Below are 19,302 nucleotides of genomic sequence, written 5' to 3'. Positions count from 1 at the left end.
GGAGGAATATATATTAACAGAGTTCACTCATAATATCTGAAATCATGTTTAGGGATTGTCTGAATACTGCTAATGTTTGTAGTCCAGAAATACTAGATATATTAACCTGTTTTGGCTGGTGAAGTTAAAGAAACCTGAACTGTAACATTATTGTATTGAATAGCTTTTTCATTAAAGTACTTTTTGTAATAAAAACATGATTTCGGCTATTAGATGATATAGAAATGTAATAAATTTCTTTTAGACTCTCTTGCGTCATGGTGCCAATCCAGATTTGAGAGATGAAGATGGAAAGACTCCTTTGGACAAGGCTCGTGAAAGAGGGCACAGTGAAGTAGTAGCCATTCTTCAATCTCCAGGTTAGTGTAAAAAGTTGACAATCTGTTTCCTTAAGAATAAAGCAGTGATTGAAGTGTTAAATATATATATAAAAAAAGAATTGGGTCTCTGTTTTAGGATAACAATTTTTAAAAAATCATTAACTACTAAAATGTTTAATGGTTTGTTTTACAGTATAATCAAGTTTTCTTATTAAAATAAAATAGAAAGAATGGGTTCTGCCACAGGTCCCCTGTTGTTGCCTTGACTGTTTCAAAACAAACTGTAATAGTCTAAGGCAGGGGTGGGCAATATACAGTCCTTGCCAATCCCCACGGAGGCCCCACCCCACCCCCTGGTTGTTCCCCTTCCAATTTTTTTCAAAAAAATGGGAAACAAGTGGCAGCTGTGGAATGCCCAAATGGCCAAATTTAGCTTGTTTGCAGCTACACATGATAATGTTCAGTCCCAACTCTTTCTGAAGCTGCATATGTAGGTATCAAAAGTGATGTAAGCAGGCAAATAGATTTTTTTTCTGGAGCAAGAAAATAAAATGTGATGGCTACCTTTTAAAGATACTTTTTAAAAACCCTGTTTCATCAAGTGCATAAAGCAACCCAACAAAGTAGTAGCTATATGTGCCTATAAATTTAATAAGAAGAGAATAAATGTTTGTTAAACAAGTAAGAGAGATACAAAATTCAGACATTTAAAATTATTGTTCAAAGAAAACTATCAGGCTTATTTTATTTACGTAAACAATTTCTATATTGTCTTTCAATTCAAAACTTTAAAATGGTTTACAATAATTATTAAAACAATAAGGCAGTGAAAAAGATACGGGTTTCACAGATTTTCTTTTTAATCAGAGGCTAAAAGCCTGGGGAAATTAAAAAGGGACGTTCCTGGTATTTTTAGCATATGTTGCAGATGATTCTTCCCAGAGTCAAAGTTCCGTATGTGAGGCACCGCAACCAAAGACGCCTTCTTTTCCCTAGCCGCTCCACTCACTTCAAGTGGCAGGGGCACATGGAGAAGTATCTCTGAAGTGTATCTTTTTGGTATCTGTAGGTTGATGTGAGAGAAAAATGCTCCCTCAATTAACCGGGTTCCAAATTGTATGAAAATAGGGACCAGCACTTTAAATTGTCAAATACATTGCTGTATATGAACTGTGCAGTGGAGTTCAGTGACAGTAATATTTCAGCAAGAAGAAAAGTACTAAAATCTCTTAATACTGCTACTCATGGTTGTGAGAAATTTCTGAAAAATCCAATATGTAGATCCATCCCAGGGACCATAGGATACGTCAGATACCCCCTCTAGAGTAAGTAGAGGTCAGGTTGTTCCCCTCTCCTCCTTGTAGCTGCTGTAGAAAGCACTGTGGCGAATGTCCTTCTGAGATTGGAAAAGTGATTTCAGGAAACCCCAAAGAGGCAAAAAAAAGGGGTCGTCTGGTGGGCGAGTTGGAGAGAGGAGATACCAGGATCCTACAGGCCTCTCAGTCCCTGTCCACAACAAGTTAGGTCAGCTAAATGGGCTCAGAGACCCATCTAGCTGAATTGTTTATTTTTAAAGGGAAATGGGAGGTGAAATTGCCTCTATACTCCTCCTGCCCAGCCTGTTTCTTGCTGCCAGGCTATAGGATAGATAGAGGGCTTGGATATCTGAATATCTGAAACTGATAAAGAATCTTCATTTTTGAGGTAAATGCAAATATTTTGTATTTTGTCTGAAAGGTAATCTCTGCTGTTTTAAAAGAAACCTTAATAGAGATCTTTTAAAACAAATTGTAGGAGACTGGATGTGTCCAGTTAACAAAGGAGATGAAAAGAAAAAGAAAGACGCAAACAAAGATGAAGAAGAATCAAATGAACCCAAAGGTGATCCAGAAATGGCGCCAATATACTTGAAAAGACTGTTGCCTGTGTTTGCGCAAACATTTCAACAAACTATGCTGCCTTCAATAAGGTAATAAGGGGAAGTAACTGTGTATGGAGCTGTGTTAGCTATAGCTAGTAAGGGGAGTATCCTGGAATGCCACCACTGATTGTTACTCCTAAAAGTATCGGAGTAAAGTATATCAAGGTTGAGAGAAGGACTGATACTGGAGAGAAGAAGCCAAAAACAAAATGAAGCCCTACCTGAATGTTTTTTCCAAGCAGTAACATGGAAAAATAACACTGTTAAGCATGCACAATGACTTAAAAGGTGTGCATTGGAGTCTTATGGAGTGTTCATATTTGCAGTACTCCTTTTCTTGAAATAAACTGTTAGCTCTATTAGAGAGTATAACATTACTGACTGAGAAATCTCATTCACAATTATAGAGTCACTCCCTAGAGATGTTAAACATGCAGGGGTGGGGCAGGAAGCAGGTATGAAACTCTTTCCTACCCTGAGGCAAGTATGGGTTTCTCTAGCCTTGGCATTGTTGCATTAGATTCTTCCAACATATAGGAATAGCTGACACACACTGCTGGTGGTGCAGAGGTGGCAGTGGAATAGTGGAATTTTGCAGTGATCCAGCTCTGTGAATGGCTTGTCATTTAGCCATAGTCAAAACCTGATTCCAGATTGTAGAATAAAAAACTAGTAAACTGGGTTCATCTTCAAAGCGTTAGTCAATGTGTAAGAATATTTACTTTCTGTTTTAGTTTTAAAATACACTAATTTTCTCTCTTTAAAAGGAAAGCAAGTCTTGCTCTCATCAGAAAAATGATTCATTTTTGTTCTGAAGCTCTTCTAAAAGAAGTTTGTGATTCTGATGCTGGGCATAATTTGCCTACAGTACTGGTAGAGATCACTGCTACTGTTCTAGATCAAGAGGTAATTGCTGTTCCTATTTTTCATATTTTTCTAATTTTGCATCAGTTTGGTATATTATATAAAAGTGGTGGAGAATTGAAACTGGTTGTCTAGGAGCGCAATGGAATTTCAGTCACTGGAAGTCTTAAGAAAAGTTAGACATGCTTCTGAATAAAGTAATTGTGGATTGCATCCCTGATGCAAGAAGGTTAATTGAAAGTTATGCTGCACATATATCATTCAGGTATACTTGTAGCTGAGATTGCCTGTTGCTCGCTGTTGTTTGTAAAGTAGGTGGAAAATCCACGTTTGTTGTTGTGTAATGTATGAAACAGCCTTAAGTGTCTTGTTCAGGGTGCCAAGTCTCTTTTCAAGCTCTCAAGGTGGCAGGACAGCTGATGTTACCTGAACAGTGGGGAACTTTTCAAAAATTAAACTCATCTTTTGGTACTTTATGGCATTGAGTTATTGACTCTCAGTTGTAGGTGTTACATGTTAATTATTATCAATGTTATAGTAAATGAAATATACATTGAATTGCTGCAAATATCTTTTGTTTTTATTTTTGTGTTACTTTTTCAGGATGATGATGATGGCCACTTATTAGCCTTACAGATCATAAGAGATTTGGTTGATAAAGGGGGTGACCTTTTCTTAGACCAGCTTGCTAGGCTTGGTGTAATAAGTAAAGTGTCAACTTTGGCAGGACCATCTTCTGATGATGAGAATGAAGAGGAATCTAAACCAGAGAAAGTAAGCACTTTATTTCAGTGTTTATGAACCCATCTGCTGCCTGTAAAGTCTTGAATTAATGAATAATCATGACAAGTACAGTAGCTTCTAGTGAAAGATTATATGAATAGCCAAGATTATATGACTAGCCATCTGCTCCCGCAGTAGGAATTTCACCTCGTATCCACCCCCTTCAGCCTCACGCATCCCCCCAAATTTGCTCCAGAGGGTCCCCCAACTGCCCTATTTTGCTGGCAGGATAGATTAATTGGATACCACATAGTATTTCAAATCACTGGACTACTCTCTTGTCTTGTCTTACTAATTTGAAAGGTTGAAGCTAATGCCTTGCATCAGTTCTACAGTTTGTCATGGAAGATATTTATTTTAATGTAGATTATGTTCTAGACTTATAAATCATGAGGCAAATAACATAGCTAACAAATCCTATTTCTGAGATATTTCTGGTTTCTAAGTTATTATTTATTTATTTATTTATTTATTTATATAGCACCATCAGTGTACATGGTGCTGTACAGATAACACAGTAAATAGCAAGACCCTGCCGCATAGGCTTACAATCTAATAAGTTGTAGTAAACAATAAAGAGGGAAGGAGAATGCAAACAGGCACCGGGAAGTGTAAACAGGGTGAAGCTAACAGTATAGAGTCAGAACAAACTCAATATTTGAAGGCTATAGGGAAAAGAAAAGTTTTTAGCTGAGTTTTAAAAGCAGTGATTGAATTTGTAGTTCTCAAGTGTTCTGGTATGTTTTTAAGTTTAGTATGGACTCAATAGGTTCATTTTTAAAACCACATTTCCTTAAGCGCTGTTAGTCAAAAATGTGTGATCGTGCTATGGGAGTCGTGTCTTCCAAAGCATGTATGTGTTTGGGCTTATTGAAATCCTGAGCAAACTTTTATACATTCACTTCTGTGCGGGTCTATGGATATTCTCACTATGTGTTTTACCTTCCATGCTCGATCAAAGAAGGAATTCCATATACAAGTAGTTTAATGATCTTCGTTAACAGGAAGATGAACCTCAAGAGGATGCAAAAGAATTGCAGCAGGGTAAACCATATCACTGGAGAGACTGGTCAATCATTAGAGGGAGAGACTGCCTGTATATTTGGAGTGATGCTGCAGCTTTGGAACTTTCAAATGGTAGCAATGGATGGTTTAGATTTATCTTGGATGGGAAGCTAGCTACAATGTATTCGAGTGGCAGTCCTGAAGGAGGATCTGACAGTTCAGGTACAGTCTTGTTCTTGACTAATAATTTGAAAGAGATCATAATATTACATTTTATATATTTAATTTTGAGATATTCTATTTTACAGGAATTGCTTCACTAAATAGTAAAGGATGTAAACAGGTGGAAGGTGGTCAGTTAATTGTGATGCTTTTGTCAATTAGCATGTGACAGTAACTTCTTAGTAATTGTGTTCAGTGAACATCTGAGCTTTATGTTGTCTTCATTTTTTTCCATGCATACTAATATTAGTCAAACAGTCATTAAAAGCAATGTGTAGTGATAAAATACTGCATTCCAGGTAAAGCAAGTTGGAATGATGTTGTGGTTTGCATCTAGCTAGCAGAATGAAGTTGCATGTGTGTGAAAAGTGGTGCAAAGTTTCTCATCAGAATTGAGAAACTGACAGATATTTGAACTAGAAAAGTTTCACATTGTACTTTACTAAGCTATCTGTAGTCCTTAAACATGGTGGATATTGCTTGCTGCCTCCTTTTCAGTATTCTTATCTTTTCATCAGTGCAACAACTAATACTTAATAGTAAATAAAGCAAGTGTCTAATGAACTATAGAATTGCTGTATCCTGTTGAACAATGGCTAGAACTGATTTTATGATTCAAATTCTCAGGAAATTACTTTTTCCAATGGTGTGAGGCTACCGGCTGATTATAAGGCTTAGTTCTGAAAGTTTTTCTGTAAAGATTTCTTAATCTATTCTTAATTTTTAGAAATTATTTTAATTTCTCATGATAATATCAGGTGTTTTTTTATTTGCATTGGGGTGAAACTGGAATTTACAGGCTATGATCTGGTTTGCACATAATGACAACCCATAGTACGGGTTGAGTGTGGGTTATAGTTGAATCGTGGTTTGTTGTTGAATTATTGTGAAGTGATTCAACAGCATTGCCAAATGCAGTATTGGATCTGATTCTAACTTCCAACTTGTAATACCTCACAAATATTGATGGCTGGGACCACGTAGCCACTCTTCATAGGTCTGGAAGAGAGAATACGCAGAGAGACACTACTGAGATTCCAATGGCCCTTGCAGAATCCCAGGGATAGAAGAAGGTGGTGACAGGTCTGCAAGCTCATAGGCCAGCTTAATTGCTGTAATGACTTGTTTGACAGTCTTTGTGGGGAAACTGGGAGGTCTTTTCTGGGGCCTTCATAGAAAATGAAGGGTCCCTGAGTTTTATGGTAGGAGACCATGTGTTCCAGGCAGAAGGCAATGCCCCACCTGACATTCGGCAAATGCAAGCAGATTTAAAATTGGGAGCAGGGCATCAGGAAGAAGCCTACCAAATATGTTCTGGTTAACATGAAAGGAGGGCAGAACGTTAGGTAAGGAAGTGACAACTGGCCACAGGATGACTTTCTCCTAGTGGAAGGCAAGATAGAGAGGATTCACTCGCAGAGCACACAGCTCACTGGAGCAGTAGGCAAACATGACCACAATCAAGAAAACAACCTTCAAAGTCAATAACTGAAGATTACAGAAAGCCCAAAACTCTAATGACAGACACTGAGTTTCCTGAGATCTGTTGAAAGGCTCCACATTGAGACTGACATCACAACTGGTGGATACAAGTTATATAAAACCTTCAAAACGCACATGATGTGAGAAAACCAACAAACCTCCCATTGGGGAATAAAACGTAGCCATGGCTGCCAGATAAACTGGAACAGAAAGACCATCCTCTTTCAGATGAAAGCAAGAACTGTAATGCAGTTTGCATGGGGCAGAAGACTCAGTCACTGCCTTACTATCCATAAGCTTAGTAAATCACAACCATTTAGATGCATAGAATCACAGTGCTGATGACCTTTTAGATCTCTGGTCCTAATGAATCCACCAGGCAGTGGGCTGAAATGTCTCAACGTCTGGATAGTGAACATGCTGTGTAAGAAAGTTAGACAACAGTGCCATATGGACATACTTCTTTATGCACAGGAGGAAAAGTGCTGTGAATCAACATTGACCAAATTGTAGTCTATATATATATATATATATATATATATATATATATATATGTATGTACTGGATTGTGTGCCTAGCTGCCTCTCACTTTTGCAGTGATTCTTAGGAGGAGAAAAAGATTGGAGGGGATTAAGAGATATAAAATAGAGTGCCCACCCACTGGACCTGGTGTATTTGGTAAGAGTTTCTGCAGTGGTATTGGTGTCTGAACCTTGATGGCTGCTTTGCGAGAAGAACAAAGGGCTGAATTAAGGGTCAAAGCATCCAGGGCTGATGCAGTAGTGGCCACTAGGTTGGTTTCTGATGATCTCAACACTGTGGATGTAACCTGATGCTGACATGGATGGTACATATAGTGGGGTGATGGAGATAATGAGTTTCCCTATCCTAGTCTCTTTTATAAGATGGTGCAAAATGCTAAGTGTCCTCCAGTTGGATGATTGATTATCCTGAATGTTGTTCAAGGCAAGGGTACTCAGAGTCCAAGAGTAACAGGACTTGGGAGCTTCTGCTTGAATTTAGGGATTGATGCGAGGGTGACTCATCCCACAACAATTGGTTGCACAGGACAAAGGAAGTTTTTGGTCCCAAGGCAAGGGAGGCTCCTCTGACATTTCTGTTTCCTTCAGAAGAGGAACCATTTATATATACTTCATCCAATGAAGGAAGATCCAGAATGCACTGCATCTTATCAAGGACCAGTATAGGAGATGTGGTGGTGAGAGGAATTCTCTCAGGGTAGGAGAGAATCACTGCTGCCAAAGACATTGGTAGCCATATAGGCTTTGCTTGTACTGGACCACATCTCAGAATGGCACAGACCTTTAGCCTTTTTCTTTCACTTCTTCAGTTCTTTTGTGAATAAAAATTAAGAGTATTTAGTTTTAGGCTTCTACAGTGGGTCAGAGAATCCTATAGGAGATAGAAGTTGAAGATCTAAAGGCCCCAGTAAGGGGCGGAGCTTGGCAGCCATGGCGGTGGCAGGTTTCTTCTGAGGCTCTGAGCGGCGTTGCCGGAAAAAGCAATTATCTATTTTCTAATGGGCATAAATCTTTGAGCAAACGACAGGAAATGATTATAAAAGCTATCGGAGCTGGAAAGTGTTGAGAAGAGCCGATGGGATGAGGTGAGCTTGACGGAATGTCTTTATAAACTGCAGAGGCGAAACCGAAAGTAACATGATTGATGTCGCAGTTTGAAAAGAAAGAACTTATGCTTGTTAGACGTTGATCTGATTTACAGCGATCCTCACTTCTCATCCTTTATCTTAAGTTGGAAAGATTGAAATACTGGCTTTGAAGTTGTTTGCTGTAATCTTTGTAAAGTGGAAAGTGGAAGCTGTTTGCGGTGTGCCGAGAAGGGGGGGGTGAAGGGGAAGAAACAGCATTCTGTGAGGGAGATGTGGGATTTTGAGAAACTGTGAATGATTGGATCTGATCCCCTCTAGTGAATGCTGTTGTGAACTGAATATATTTCCTCCCCCTCGGGAAGAAGGTGGTGTGTTTGGCACATAGAAGAGAAGCCAGTAAAAGTTGCTAAGGAAGTGGGGGCTCTAGGATTTATGCCCTACTCAGAAGGGTCCTATGTCCAACATTAAAAAAAAGATTAAGAAGTGGGAAAAGTTGAATATACAAAAAAAGAAACCTTCAAATCATAATTTAACCCACCTCTCCCACCTGGAAGATACAGCCCCTGGAACAGACCAGGAAGACGAAGTTATAGACCCAGTTTCTTTGGATACAGTACCAAATAAAGAAAAGAATATGGCTGAAGGGGGAAAAGCAATGGACAGCAACTTTCCCTCCCTAGCAGAAATTAAGGCAGTTATTGTAGAGAATAATATCATCATTTTTAAAAAAATGGATCTGCAAATGAATGAATTTAGACAACAAATGCGTGTTCTTTCGGATAAGACCGCAGAAAACTCGGATAAGATCAAAGAGATAGAGGCAAAAGCGGAATTGGACCAGAAGAAGCAAGAGGCCTTTGAAAAATCAACAAATATTCAATTTAAGGAATGGGAATTACGTCTGATCGCCTTGGAAGACCAATCTCGTAGATCTTCGATTCGAATAAAGCAGCTGAAGCAGATACAAGGAGAAGATCTTAGAGAAATCATTCTGAACTGGTTCAAAGAGCTGATGCCTGACATACCAATAGATGGATCGGATCTGGACCGAGTCCACCGCGTGGGGGGGCAAAACTACAAAGGGACTAGAGATATTTTGGTGAAATTTGGTAACTATTATAAAAAAGAGCAAATCATGAAAGAATTGAGATCTTTGACCCAGTTACAATATAAAGGCAAAGCAGTGCAAATTTATAATGATCTTTCTCAACATACATTAAATTGGAGACGGAGTATTAAACCAATAACTGGAATGTTAATGCAGAACAAAATTCCATACGCATGGGGTTACCCGGTTTTCTTAAGATTTACATATGGGAGGAGGGAACACAGAGTAACCTCATTGGATCAAGGTAAAGAATTGCTGAAGAGGCTGGGTCTGGATGGGGAAGCAAATGGGGCTGGAGTGGGTGGGGGAGGGAATGAGGCTGGGACATCTGGAGAGTAAGAGAATTGTTAATTATGTTTGGAGATAATTGCAAATAGAAATGCTAATATAGAAACCTGCCGGCCAGGCGCAGCACTGCCTCCCCCCCCCTTTAAAGTAGATGGCTGGAGTACTAGACTCACGGGGATATGGGGGGGGATTAGAGTGGGGGGGTGGGGAGGGGGGGAAGGTAGGAGAGGAGGGATTGGGGTAGGAGGGTGGGGGTTTTATGTATGGAGTTTGTTTTTTTATGTAAGCAAGTTTGAACTGCTGAGCACAAGGGATCGGAAGAGATTTCAAAAGGGTGATTATGGATAAAAAGATAAAGGTATCAACACTCAATGTTAAAGGTTTGGGGGCAGTCGTGAAAAGGAAGAGAATAGAACAAATGCTTAATAAAGAGGGATCAGATATTATAATGGTCCAAGAGACACACCAAGGCTCCGAGAATTCGAATATGATAAAATTAAAGTGGTTAGCCTATTATGAAAAGTCATTAGGGACATCGAAAAAAAATGGAGTGGCCACTTTGATTTCAAAAAAAAGTGGGTTTATATTAGAAGAAGTAAAAAAGGATGATAAGGGCAGATATCTTATGTTAAAAGGTAAAATTGAGGGAAAGGTCTATACTTTGATTAATGTTTATGCCCCAAATGAGAGGCATAGAGAGTTTTTTATAAAGTTGTTTAAAGAAATAGAAGAATTTAAGGAGGGGTATGTTATATTAGCTGGGGATTTTAATATGGTTATGGATAATAAACGGGACAGGTCAAATCCCACTAATGCTGAAAAGAGGAACAATATGACTATATTGAATAAATTAGTAAAAGAAAATGATTATTTAGACTCGTGGCGTTTACTTAACGGGAATAGGCCTGGATTTTCATACTTTTCCCCAGTTCATCATACATACTCCAGGATAGATTATATATTTGTTTCAAAAGATTTTGCAACGAGGATTTGTAAAATGGAAATGGGGGTAATAAAAGTAACTGATCATGCCTTGTTAAGTCTAGAATTTACAGTTAAGAAAGATTATAAAGAGGCATATAGATGGAAGCTGAATACAAAGATATTGAAATATAATAAAATAGTAGATAAAATTCGGAAGGAACTGTCGGAGTCATGGGAAATTAATGAAAAAGGAGGAACAGCTGGGTCAGTCATTTGGGACACCATGAAGGCTGTAGCAAGAGGAATCTGTATTAGAGAAACATGTAGTTTAAAAAGACAACAACGTGCAGAACAGGAAAAGTTAGAGATAGAAATTAAAAACTTGGAGGAAAGATATTGGCGAGTTAAAGATAAATATAAATTAGTGGAAATACAAGCTAAGAAGAAACAATTAGAAAATTTAAATATAGAAGAGATTCAAAAGAATTTAATGTATATGAAAAGGGAATATTTTGAAAACAGTGATAAGAACTCGAGGTTGCTTGCCAAGCTCACACAAAAAGAAAAAGGGAGGAATGGGATAGAAACGTTGAAAGATAGCCGAGGGAATTATTGTCATGCAATGAAAGCTAAAATAAAAATTTTTCAGGAATTCTATCAGGAATTGTATAAGGGTAAAGAAATTCAACAAGAAAAGGTGGAGGAGTATATTGGAAGGTTTATAAAGAAGGGAATAAAATTAGAATATAAGGAGTTAATGGAGTCAGTAATAACTCAAAGAGAAGTTGAAGAGGTTATTGATAAGTTAAAAGTTGGTAAATCACCGGGAGCAGATGGTTTGGGTCCAGAATATTATAAGGTCTTCAAAGACTGTTTAGTTCCAAAATTAATGGAACTTTATAATAGGATATTATCAGGAGAGAAGATACCTGAATCATGGGAACATTCAGTGATAATTCTGATCCCAAAACCAGATAAAGATTTGACTAATCCCGATTCTTATAGACCTATTTCTTTAATAAATCAGGATGCTAAAATTTTTACATCTATTATGGCCAAACGGCTAAATAAATTTTTGGCAGAATATATAGGAGCAGATCAATGTGGGTTTGTGGTAGGAAGGCATATGCATAATTTAGTGGGTAGAGTTTTAAATGTAATAAATGTAATAAAAAAAGCAAATATTAAGGCAGGTATTATGGCATTAGATATTTTTAAAGCGTTTGATTGTGTGAGCTGGCAGGCACTAAAGAGTATTATAGATAAATTGGGATTTGGAAATAAATTTAAAAATGTAATAGAACAGCTATATTCCCAAAATACGGCGGTAGTGGTGGTAAATGACGGACTTACTGAAAAGATACGACTAGCCAGAGGAACAAGACAAGGATGTCCGCTCTCGCCGGTCCTGTTTGTAATGGTTATGGAAGTTTTGGCGAAGGCACTAAGGGAGGATGAAGAGTTAGAAGGAATTGGAGAGGTAAGGGAAATAAAGTTAAACATGTTTGCGGATGACACTTTATTGACCATTAAGAATCCATTAAGAAAATTAGAAAGAATTAAATATCAGTTGAGGGAATTTGAGGAAATTACAGGGTTAAAAATAAATTGGTCTAAATCAGAGATGATGTTGTTTAACTATACCAAGAAGGAAGAAAAGGATTGGGAATTTAAGGGAATGGAATTGAAAGTTAAGAATGAGATTAAATATTTGGGAATTAAAATTACAAAAAATTTAGAGAATCTTGAAAAGGAAAATTTAACGAGGTTAAAGAAAGAGGTATTAGAGAAATTGGAGAAATATAAAAGATTAAATTTATCTTGGTTCGGAAGAATAGCCTTAATAAAAATGAAGATATTAGCTAAAATTAATTTTGTATTTAGAATGTTACCTATAGAAATATCAGAAACCGAGATAAAAAGTTGGCAAAATATTATTAATAAATATTGTAATGGAGAAAAGAGAGCAAGAGTGAATAAAAATAATTGGTACCTAAGCCAAAAAAAGGGGGGAATGGGTCTCCCAAACATAAAATTATACTACGTAGCAAATAGATTAAGACATGTTGTAGAAGCAATTATGGGAGTAGGAGATTTATATTGGATGGAAGAAAAAACCATAAATAAGGTAGAGATGAATTTGGAGAATGTTTTTTTTAAAGACAGAGGAAGAAAGTGGGTTGGAAGTATAGATAATCCACTCCTGAGGACTCAATGGGAAATTTGGAGTAAATTTAAAGGGAAGCTGCTTCCGAGCAACTCTCCCTTAGCACCGATAATAATGTTAAAGAATTTCCCAGAGGATCTAAAGGGTAGATTATGTAAAATATTAAAAGAGAAAAATAAAATAAGATTAAAGGATTGGGTAAGAGATATTAAAACAAGAGAGGATATGGAAAATTTGTTAAAGGAGAAGAAGCTATCTTGGCTAGAATATGGTCAATTAGAGCAATGGAATAAAAAGTGGATTAAAGATAATAGAATGTGCAGAAAGATGACGAGGTTTGAAGAATTAGTAGTAAGTAAGGAGGAAGGGAAAGGAGGGAGTATAGTTTCAAAAGGATTAATGAGTGAAATATATAAAATATTGTTAGAGAAGGAGTTTAGAGAGAATACAGAGAAAATGGTTTGGGAATCAGATTTGAAGATACAAATAGGGCGACAGAGCTGGGAGGGACTATGGAAACAAAGAGTGTTGAGAAGTTTATCAGTAAGAATAAAGGAGAATTATTTTAAAATTCTATGGAGGTGGTACCTAACCCCGGTTAGATTGAATAAGATAAGTGATCAACATTCAGCAAATTGTTGGAGAGGTTGTGGGGAAAAAGGAACGTATTTACATATGTGGTGGCAATGCAAATATGTACAAAGATTATGGAAGATGGTGTTCTCAGAAATTGAAGAAATAGTGGGAATGAAAATAGAACAAACACCAAAAATAGCATTGCTGTCACTATTTGAAGATATAAAGTGTGGAAAAGGAACTATAGAGCTGATATCGAATTTGTTGGTTGCAGCACGACTGATGGTAGCTAGGAACTGGAAGGTCCAAGGGGAATATTCTATTGAGGAATGGTACAAAGAAGTATGGGACATAGCCATTAATGATAAACTGACATGTAATATTAAGTGGAGAAAAGGCGTAACTAAAATAAATGAGTTCGAAGGAATTTGGAAACAGTTCCTAGTGTTTGTGTTTACTAAGGGAAGTGGGAAACCACCAGCAGAAGAAACGATTAGATTTTGGACTCAAGAATGATCCCGAGGTGGGGGGTGCACTTTTATGTTAAGAACGAAGATGTTGTAGTATGATAAGGTATATGTAATAGTTTTTGATATTTGTACTCAACAATCATTCAATATGTATGCAGCAGATATTTGATGTTTTTTTTTTCTTATTGTGTTTTGTTTCAGTTATATTTTGGTAATGTTTATCTATGTTTATATAGTGTTGAAAATGAATAAAAATTTAATAAAAAATAAATAAAGGCCCCAGTAATGATCCCTCTGGGGGACAGCACTGGCATCAGTATGGTAGCAGTCTGTAGAAAACTCACAGTGAGTACCAGTGTGGTAAGGCTAGAGCTAGTGAAAAATTATGTCAATGGAGGACACTTGGCTTGGCCCCAAAAAGGAGGGTTAGGAGCAACATTGGTCTGGACCGAAGTTTTGAAGGTCATTTCTGTGCCGTGGAATCTGCTACCTGAAAAGCCCCCCCCCCCCCAAGTGCTTTAAGGTTTTAAGAACAATTTCAACAAACTTGGCATGTAAAGCTCTGAAAGAATAGTTCTGAAATAGAACACGTAAAGCCATAGGCCTTGAGGTTTTCCCAATGTTCCTCTGGGTACAGAACGCAAAGAGAGAGAAAAGTCACAGGGGAAGAAGTTTAAAGAAACAAAGACAAAAATTAAACAAATAGAAGACAAAGATCTACTCACCTCCGAGAATTTCAGGTGAAGGACAGGAACATTCTGAATGCTGCTGCTGCTGGTGCTATGGCAGACAAAGAGGAACTGACTGGAAAGATAGGAACCATGCTTTTTGAGCATGTGTGGTGAGGGTAAGGATGGTAAAATGTTCGGCTCTGAAAGAAGCTTTGCACAAATGCAGAACCCGTATGTGTGATGCGCAGAGACCACAAAGAAGAACTCAACTGGATTAACTGTCTACTCCATTAACTTGGGTAGTGTGGTGAATTGGATAGTGGGTATTTTAACATTGATATATTATAAACAGCTTTGTTTCTATTCAAAGAATATTAACATTTGAAACGCTGTAATAAATACATAAATGTATACTACACTGACATTGTTATTACAGCAGGTTAATACAAGTGTTCCTGGTGTTGGCTGACAGCTCTGTAATGTCTCTGAGTTTTCTTTTTCAAAATCTTTTTCCCCGTATAGTCCTTTCTTTTCCCTTCCATTACAAAATTTAGATGTCTCCTTTCTTCATCAAACCCTGAGAATTTTTCTGTAGTTGGATTCCTTTTAGTAGAATTTTAACAATATCATTTATGCAGATCATATAGGTTGTTTTTAAAAAGTCTTTATACAATATGTTTTTCTGAAACATGTAATTTTTACTTGCCAAGTAGTCATTTGCCCTGTATTGTAGTGTAATGGCCAATACTTGACTATCCTGAGAACTTGAATCTACAATTTAAATTTGCATTGAATGCACAAACATGTTGCTTCATGGAAACTAAATTATTACATGTTAAGTCAAATACTAGGTACCTTTTTCTTTTTCTTTTTAAACAGAAAGTAGAAGTGAATTTTTAGAGAAGTTACAGAGAGCTCGAAGCCAGGTAAAACCATCTACAACAAGCCAACCAATTTTATCAGCTCCAGGACCTGCTAAACTTACAGTGGGGAATTGGTCTCTCACCTGTTTAAAAGAAGGAGAAATTGCTATTCACAATTCAGATGGTCAGCAAGCTACAATATTAAAAGAAGATCTCCCAGGTTTTGTTTTTGAATCTAATAGAGGAACAAAGCATTCCTTTACTGCTGAAACCTCTTTGGGTAAGTTTGTAATCACGTCTAGGTAAAGGCAGGTATAATAGCTATAGCGGCTTGGTTCAGATATCACTTTTATGTTACGATAAACCATGATTTGTTGACTCAAAAATTATCCTGGTTTGCAGGTAGCACTCAAACCATAATTTCTAGTTCACATGTCACAGGAAACTGGCTGAACAAACCAGGAAGTCTTGGGCAAGGGGAGAGGGAAAGAGAGATGTGTTGGGACACAGTGCATTCCTGATCCAGCAAACCTTGATTTGTTAGACCAGAAAGGTGACATCTTAACTGTGCCAGTATTGGGGTAACATGATTTCCTGACTTCTGGCTATTCTGTAGGATCTGAATTTGTGACTGGTTGGACTGGCAAAAGGGGCAGAAAGCTAAAATCGAAGTTGGAAAAAACAAAACAAAAGGTTAGTGTATATATATATTGTTTTAAATGGAGGATTTTAATTGCCTAACTTCTATGCTGCATCTTATATGTGATCTCTGCTGGTTCTGAATTGGTTCAAATACTAAGCCTGCTTGTGTTTAAAAAGAGGATATTGGGCGGTATAGAAATGAAATAAATAAATAAATAAATAAATACTAACTTCAGTTGTTAAAGAGACATAAGCCGAATTCACTCATTGTAGAAAGTGATTACAGCAAGACAAAAGCATTGCCACGACAAATAACTCTGTACTGACATCACATGTGATGAGTAGCACTTCCCCAGACATCTACATGTACAGCACAGATGCCTGCAATGAGAGGGCCTTTGTGCATACAGCTGTACACATGGGGGCTTTTGCGTGAGCCAGAACCCTGCTGTAGCAGGATTTTCACTCTCGTGGAAACTTCTAAGTGTTCAGCTGTATGCACAAAGCCCCATCTCTGTAGATGTACGTATGTATGCTGGGGTGGGGAGGGCCACTCAGAGACAGAGATATTTGGTGCAGCACTGTTACACTTGTTGCTATGACCCAAGATAAGGCAACCACAATTCTTACCATCCCCCACCATTGGCTATGCTGTCTAAGGCTGATGGGATTTGTAGACCAAAACATCTTGAGGCTGATGGGATTTGTAAGGCTGATGGGATTTGTAGACCAAAACATCTTGAGGGCCACAAGTTGCCCAACCCTGCTGTAACCACTTTCAAGAATACTGACTCTGGCTAGAGATCCTAGGATTTTTTCCATTTAGAGAGCTCTGGGTATGGTTCCAAAGGCTAGGGTGAAATACTTTACTTCTCTGGCTGGTGTGAGGGAGGTATGGTTTTTACCCTCACACCACACAGGTAAGGTAGTGAGCATGTATTCTTCCCTGCCTTCACCCAGGACAGTTGTGCTGGAGCTCTCCCTCTATCCTAACTTACTTATTCCAAATACTCCTATCAGATTCCTTCCCTTCTTCAGGGCTCCCTCTATCTCTCATATTCAAGCTTCCCTTCTCCCTGTCATACCCAGCTTATGGGTCCAGTGGCAGGAAAATCCTCCACAGCAGGGAAATCTGCAAAAGGAAAAAAGAGGAAGGTGACATTTAGTTCTTTTCAGCCTCTCGGTCTTTAAATCTATAGAAATTATAAGCCCATACACATTTTTAATAACCTTATTTCCTATGTGTTCTTCTGGTAGGCATTTGTAGGTTGCTGGTGGTCTGAAAGATAAAGTGTCCTTCTGGATCTATGTAGTTTCTTTTCCTGGCTTTATTTTATTTCTTTTAAAGATCCCCATCTTCCTGCTTGCATACATAGTCAAGGTGGTTTATTTAAAATATAACGTTCATACAGAAATCCATGAAAACATCCATAAATAAACCTCACAAAGCAGCACTTTACAGACAATATAACCAATAACTGTAATCCCCCAAAGGCCTTAGGGTTTTCAGTGAAGGTGTCTGGCAGATCCCTGAGAAGAGTGTTCCACAGATTGAGGGAGGGCATCATACCAAAACCACATGGATCAGGACTTCAGAAGATGATATTAAGATGATTCTGAACCAGGACTCTTTGGTTGCTGTTCTCAAGCAGGCTAAGAATTGGAAGCCAACTGCAAACCCTAAGTTTAGATTCTAGCTTGTTAGGAGAGCAACAAACCAGGAGTCCTGGCTCAGACATAATGTTATGTTGTTGCTTCCTGGTTAGTTTCTTGTTACTTTAGCCTCTCCTGCTGGCCGGAGGAGCCAACCAGGAGTTGATCATGTAGCACTTTGTTTGTGAACAATAAGCTTGGATTCTCTGGAATTCTGGCTTACTGTTACATGCAAATGCAGGCATTATGATTGTATGTTAAGGTAATTCTGTATTAATCTCAGGAAAATATTTTATTTTAAATGGATTAGCATAACTTAATTCTGATTTCCCAAATGATGATCAGGTACGAACTATGGCAAGAGACTTGTACGATGACCACTTTAAAGCTGTCGAAAGTATGCCTAGAGGTGTAGTTGTAACTCTGAGAAACATAGCAACTCAATTAGAGTCTGCATGGGAGCTCCATACTAACAGACAGGCAAGTATCATTATTAAAATGTTAATGATTAATATAATTGATGCTGTGGCTGTTTCAATAGAATATGTTGCTGTATACTACTTTTTCCCCCTACAGTGACTTGGTTCAGACTGGCTTAGAAATAAATCCGCCCACCCCAGGTTCAGTGGTATTTTCAGAGTTTCTAAATGAGTTTAGAAGTCCAAGTTAATTTGAACTTGGGCTCCTGCCAGTTGCAGATAACATTAAACCCTTGTAGAGATAGGCTATAGGCATTTGCTTGCAAGAGATGAAATGTTGGGAAGGGAGCAGGAGATACTACAGTCCTTTCTTGATCTATAATCACTAGTACTAGTCTGCACTAAGCTGAACCTATTACTGCTATTATCATTATAGAATATATGCAGCATATTTTTCATTTGAATAATGTGAAGTGAATGGAAACATTATTTCTTGATTCCCTTTCAGTTCATTGAAGGAGAAAACACTTGGCGAGATTTAATGAAGACTGCTCTGGAAAATTTAATTGTCCTACTGAAGGATGAAAATACAATTTCACCATATGAAATGTGCAGCAGTGGCTTGGTGCAGGCACTTCTTACTGTATTGAATAATGTAAGTTTATTGCAGAGCCAGTGTGGCATAGAACTGGAGAGACCAGGATCCATGAGGTTCACAGGCTGACCTTGGGCCAGTTACTCTCTTTTAGCTTAGCGTGCTGTCCTGACTAAGATATGAGATCCAAGGGAAGTGGACACCATGGTGCTCCGCGTCTGTTCTAGGTCATGTCAGGCAAGGCAAGATTTGCATCAGGACCTTGGATAGCACACTACAGGACGTTCTGACGAGTTATTTTCCCATTATTTGTGGTCCAGTGCCCTCTGCAGGATACATTCTTGACCTGGTATTTTGAACTAAGCAGTAGGCTAGAGGTCTGGAGTTGGTCGAAGGGGTTCTCTTCAAGCCTATTGTCATGGTCAGACCACTTCCTGATGAAGTTTAGATTGACAGTTTATCTTTTCCCTTGGGCAAGGGTGGTGGACCTGTCAGGATGATTCAACCCAAGATTAAAGGAATCCAAGGGATTACTGAATGCTCTAGGGAATTTTCTGGTTAACATAGTAGCACTCCTGACAAAGTCCTGTTCTTCCTATGGAATGGGCTCTGAATACAATTGATGCCAAGCATCCTCTTTGGCACTGTGGAGCCAAATTAGTTCCTAGTTTGTGGGAGAGCTGTGGGCTGCCAAAACAG

At 38.1% G+C, this 19,302-nt stretch overlaps 1 protein-coding gene across 9 annotated transcripts in view; it reads left to right on the top strand.

Moving 5' to 3' along the window:
* Window positions 1-19,302, top strand: part of HECTD1 (HECT domain E3 ubiquitin protein ligase 1) — a 79,808-nt gene that overhangs the window by 22,214 nt on the left and 38,292 nt on the right. For 5 of the 9 annotated variants that reach the window (XM_063117774.1, XM_063117777.1, XM_063117782.1 and 2 more), the window contains exons 9-18: window positions 245-359; window positions 2,115-2,289; window positions 3,009-3,147; window positions 3,709-3,879; window positions 4,893-5,115; window positions 5,202-5,246; window positions 15,311-15,574; window positions 15,911-15,987; window positions 17,935-18,069; window positions 18,517-18,663. In XM_063117774.1, coding sequence (XP_062973844.1) covers window positions 245-359; window positions 2,115-2,289; window positions 3,009-3,147; window positions 3,709-3,879; window positions 4,893-5,115; window positions 5,202-5,246; window positions 15,311-15,574; window positions 15,911-15,987; window positions 17,935-18,069; window positions 18,517-18,663 — 1,491 coding nt within the window. The remainder of the gene's footprint in view (window positions 1-244; window positions 360-2,114; window positions 2,290-3,008; window positions 3,148-3,708; window positions 3,880-4,892; window positions 5,116-5,201; window positions 5,247-15,310; window positions 15,575-15,910; window positions 15,988-17,934; window positions 18,070-18,516; window positions 18,664-19,302) is intronic. The other 4 variants (XM_063117781.1, XM_063117776.1, XM_063117779.1 and 1 more) reach the window with 1 other exon arrangement.

This window comes from Elgaria multicarinata, chromosome 2 (genome assembly GCF_023053635.1).
Source record: "Elgaria multicarinata webbii isolate HBS135686 ecotype San Diego chromosome 2, rElgMul1.1.pri, whole genome shotgun sequence".
Lineage (NCBI taxonomy): Eukaryota > Metazoa > Chordata > Lepidosauria > Squamata > Anguidae > Elgaria > Elgaria multicarinata.
This window is presented reverse-complemented; position numbering and strand designations above follow the sequence as displayed.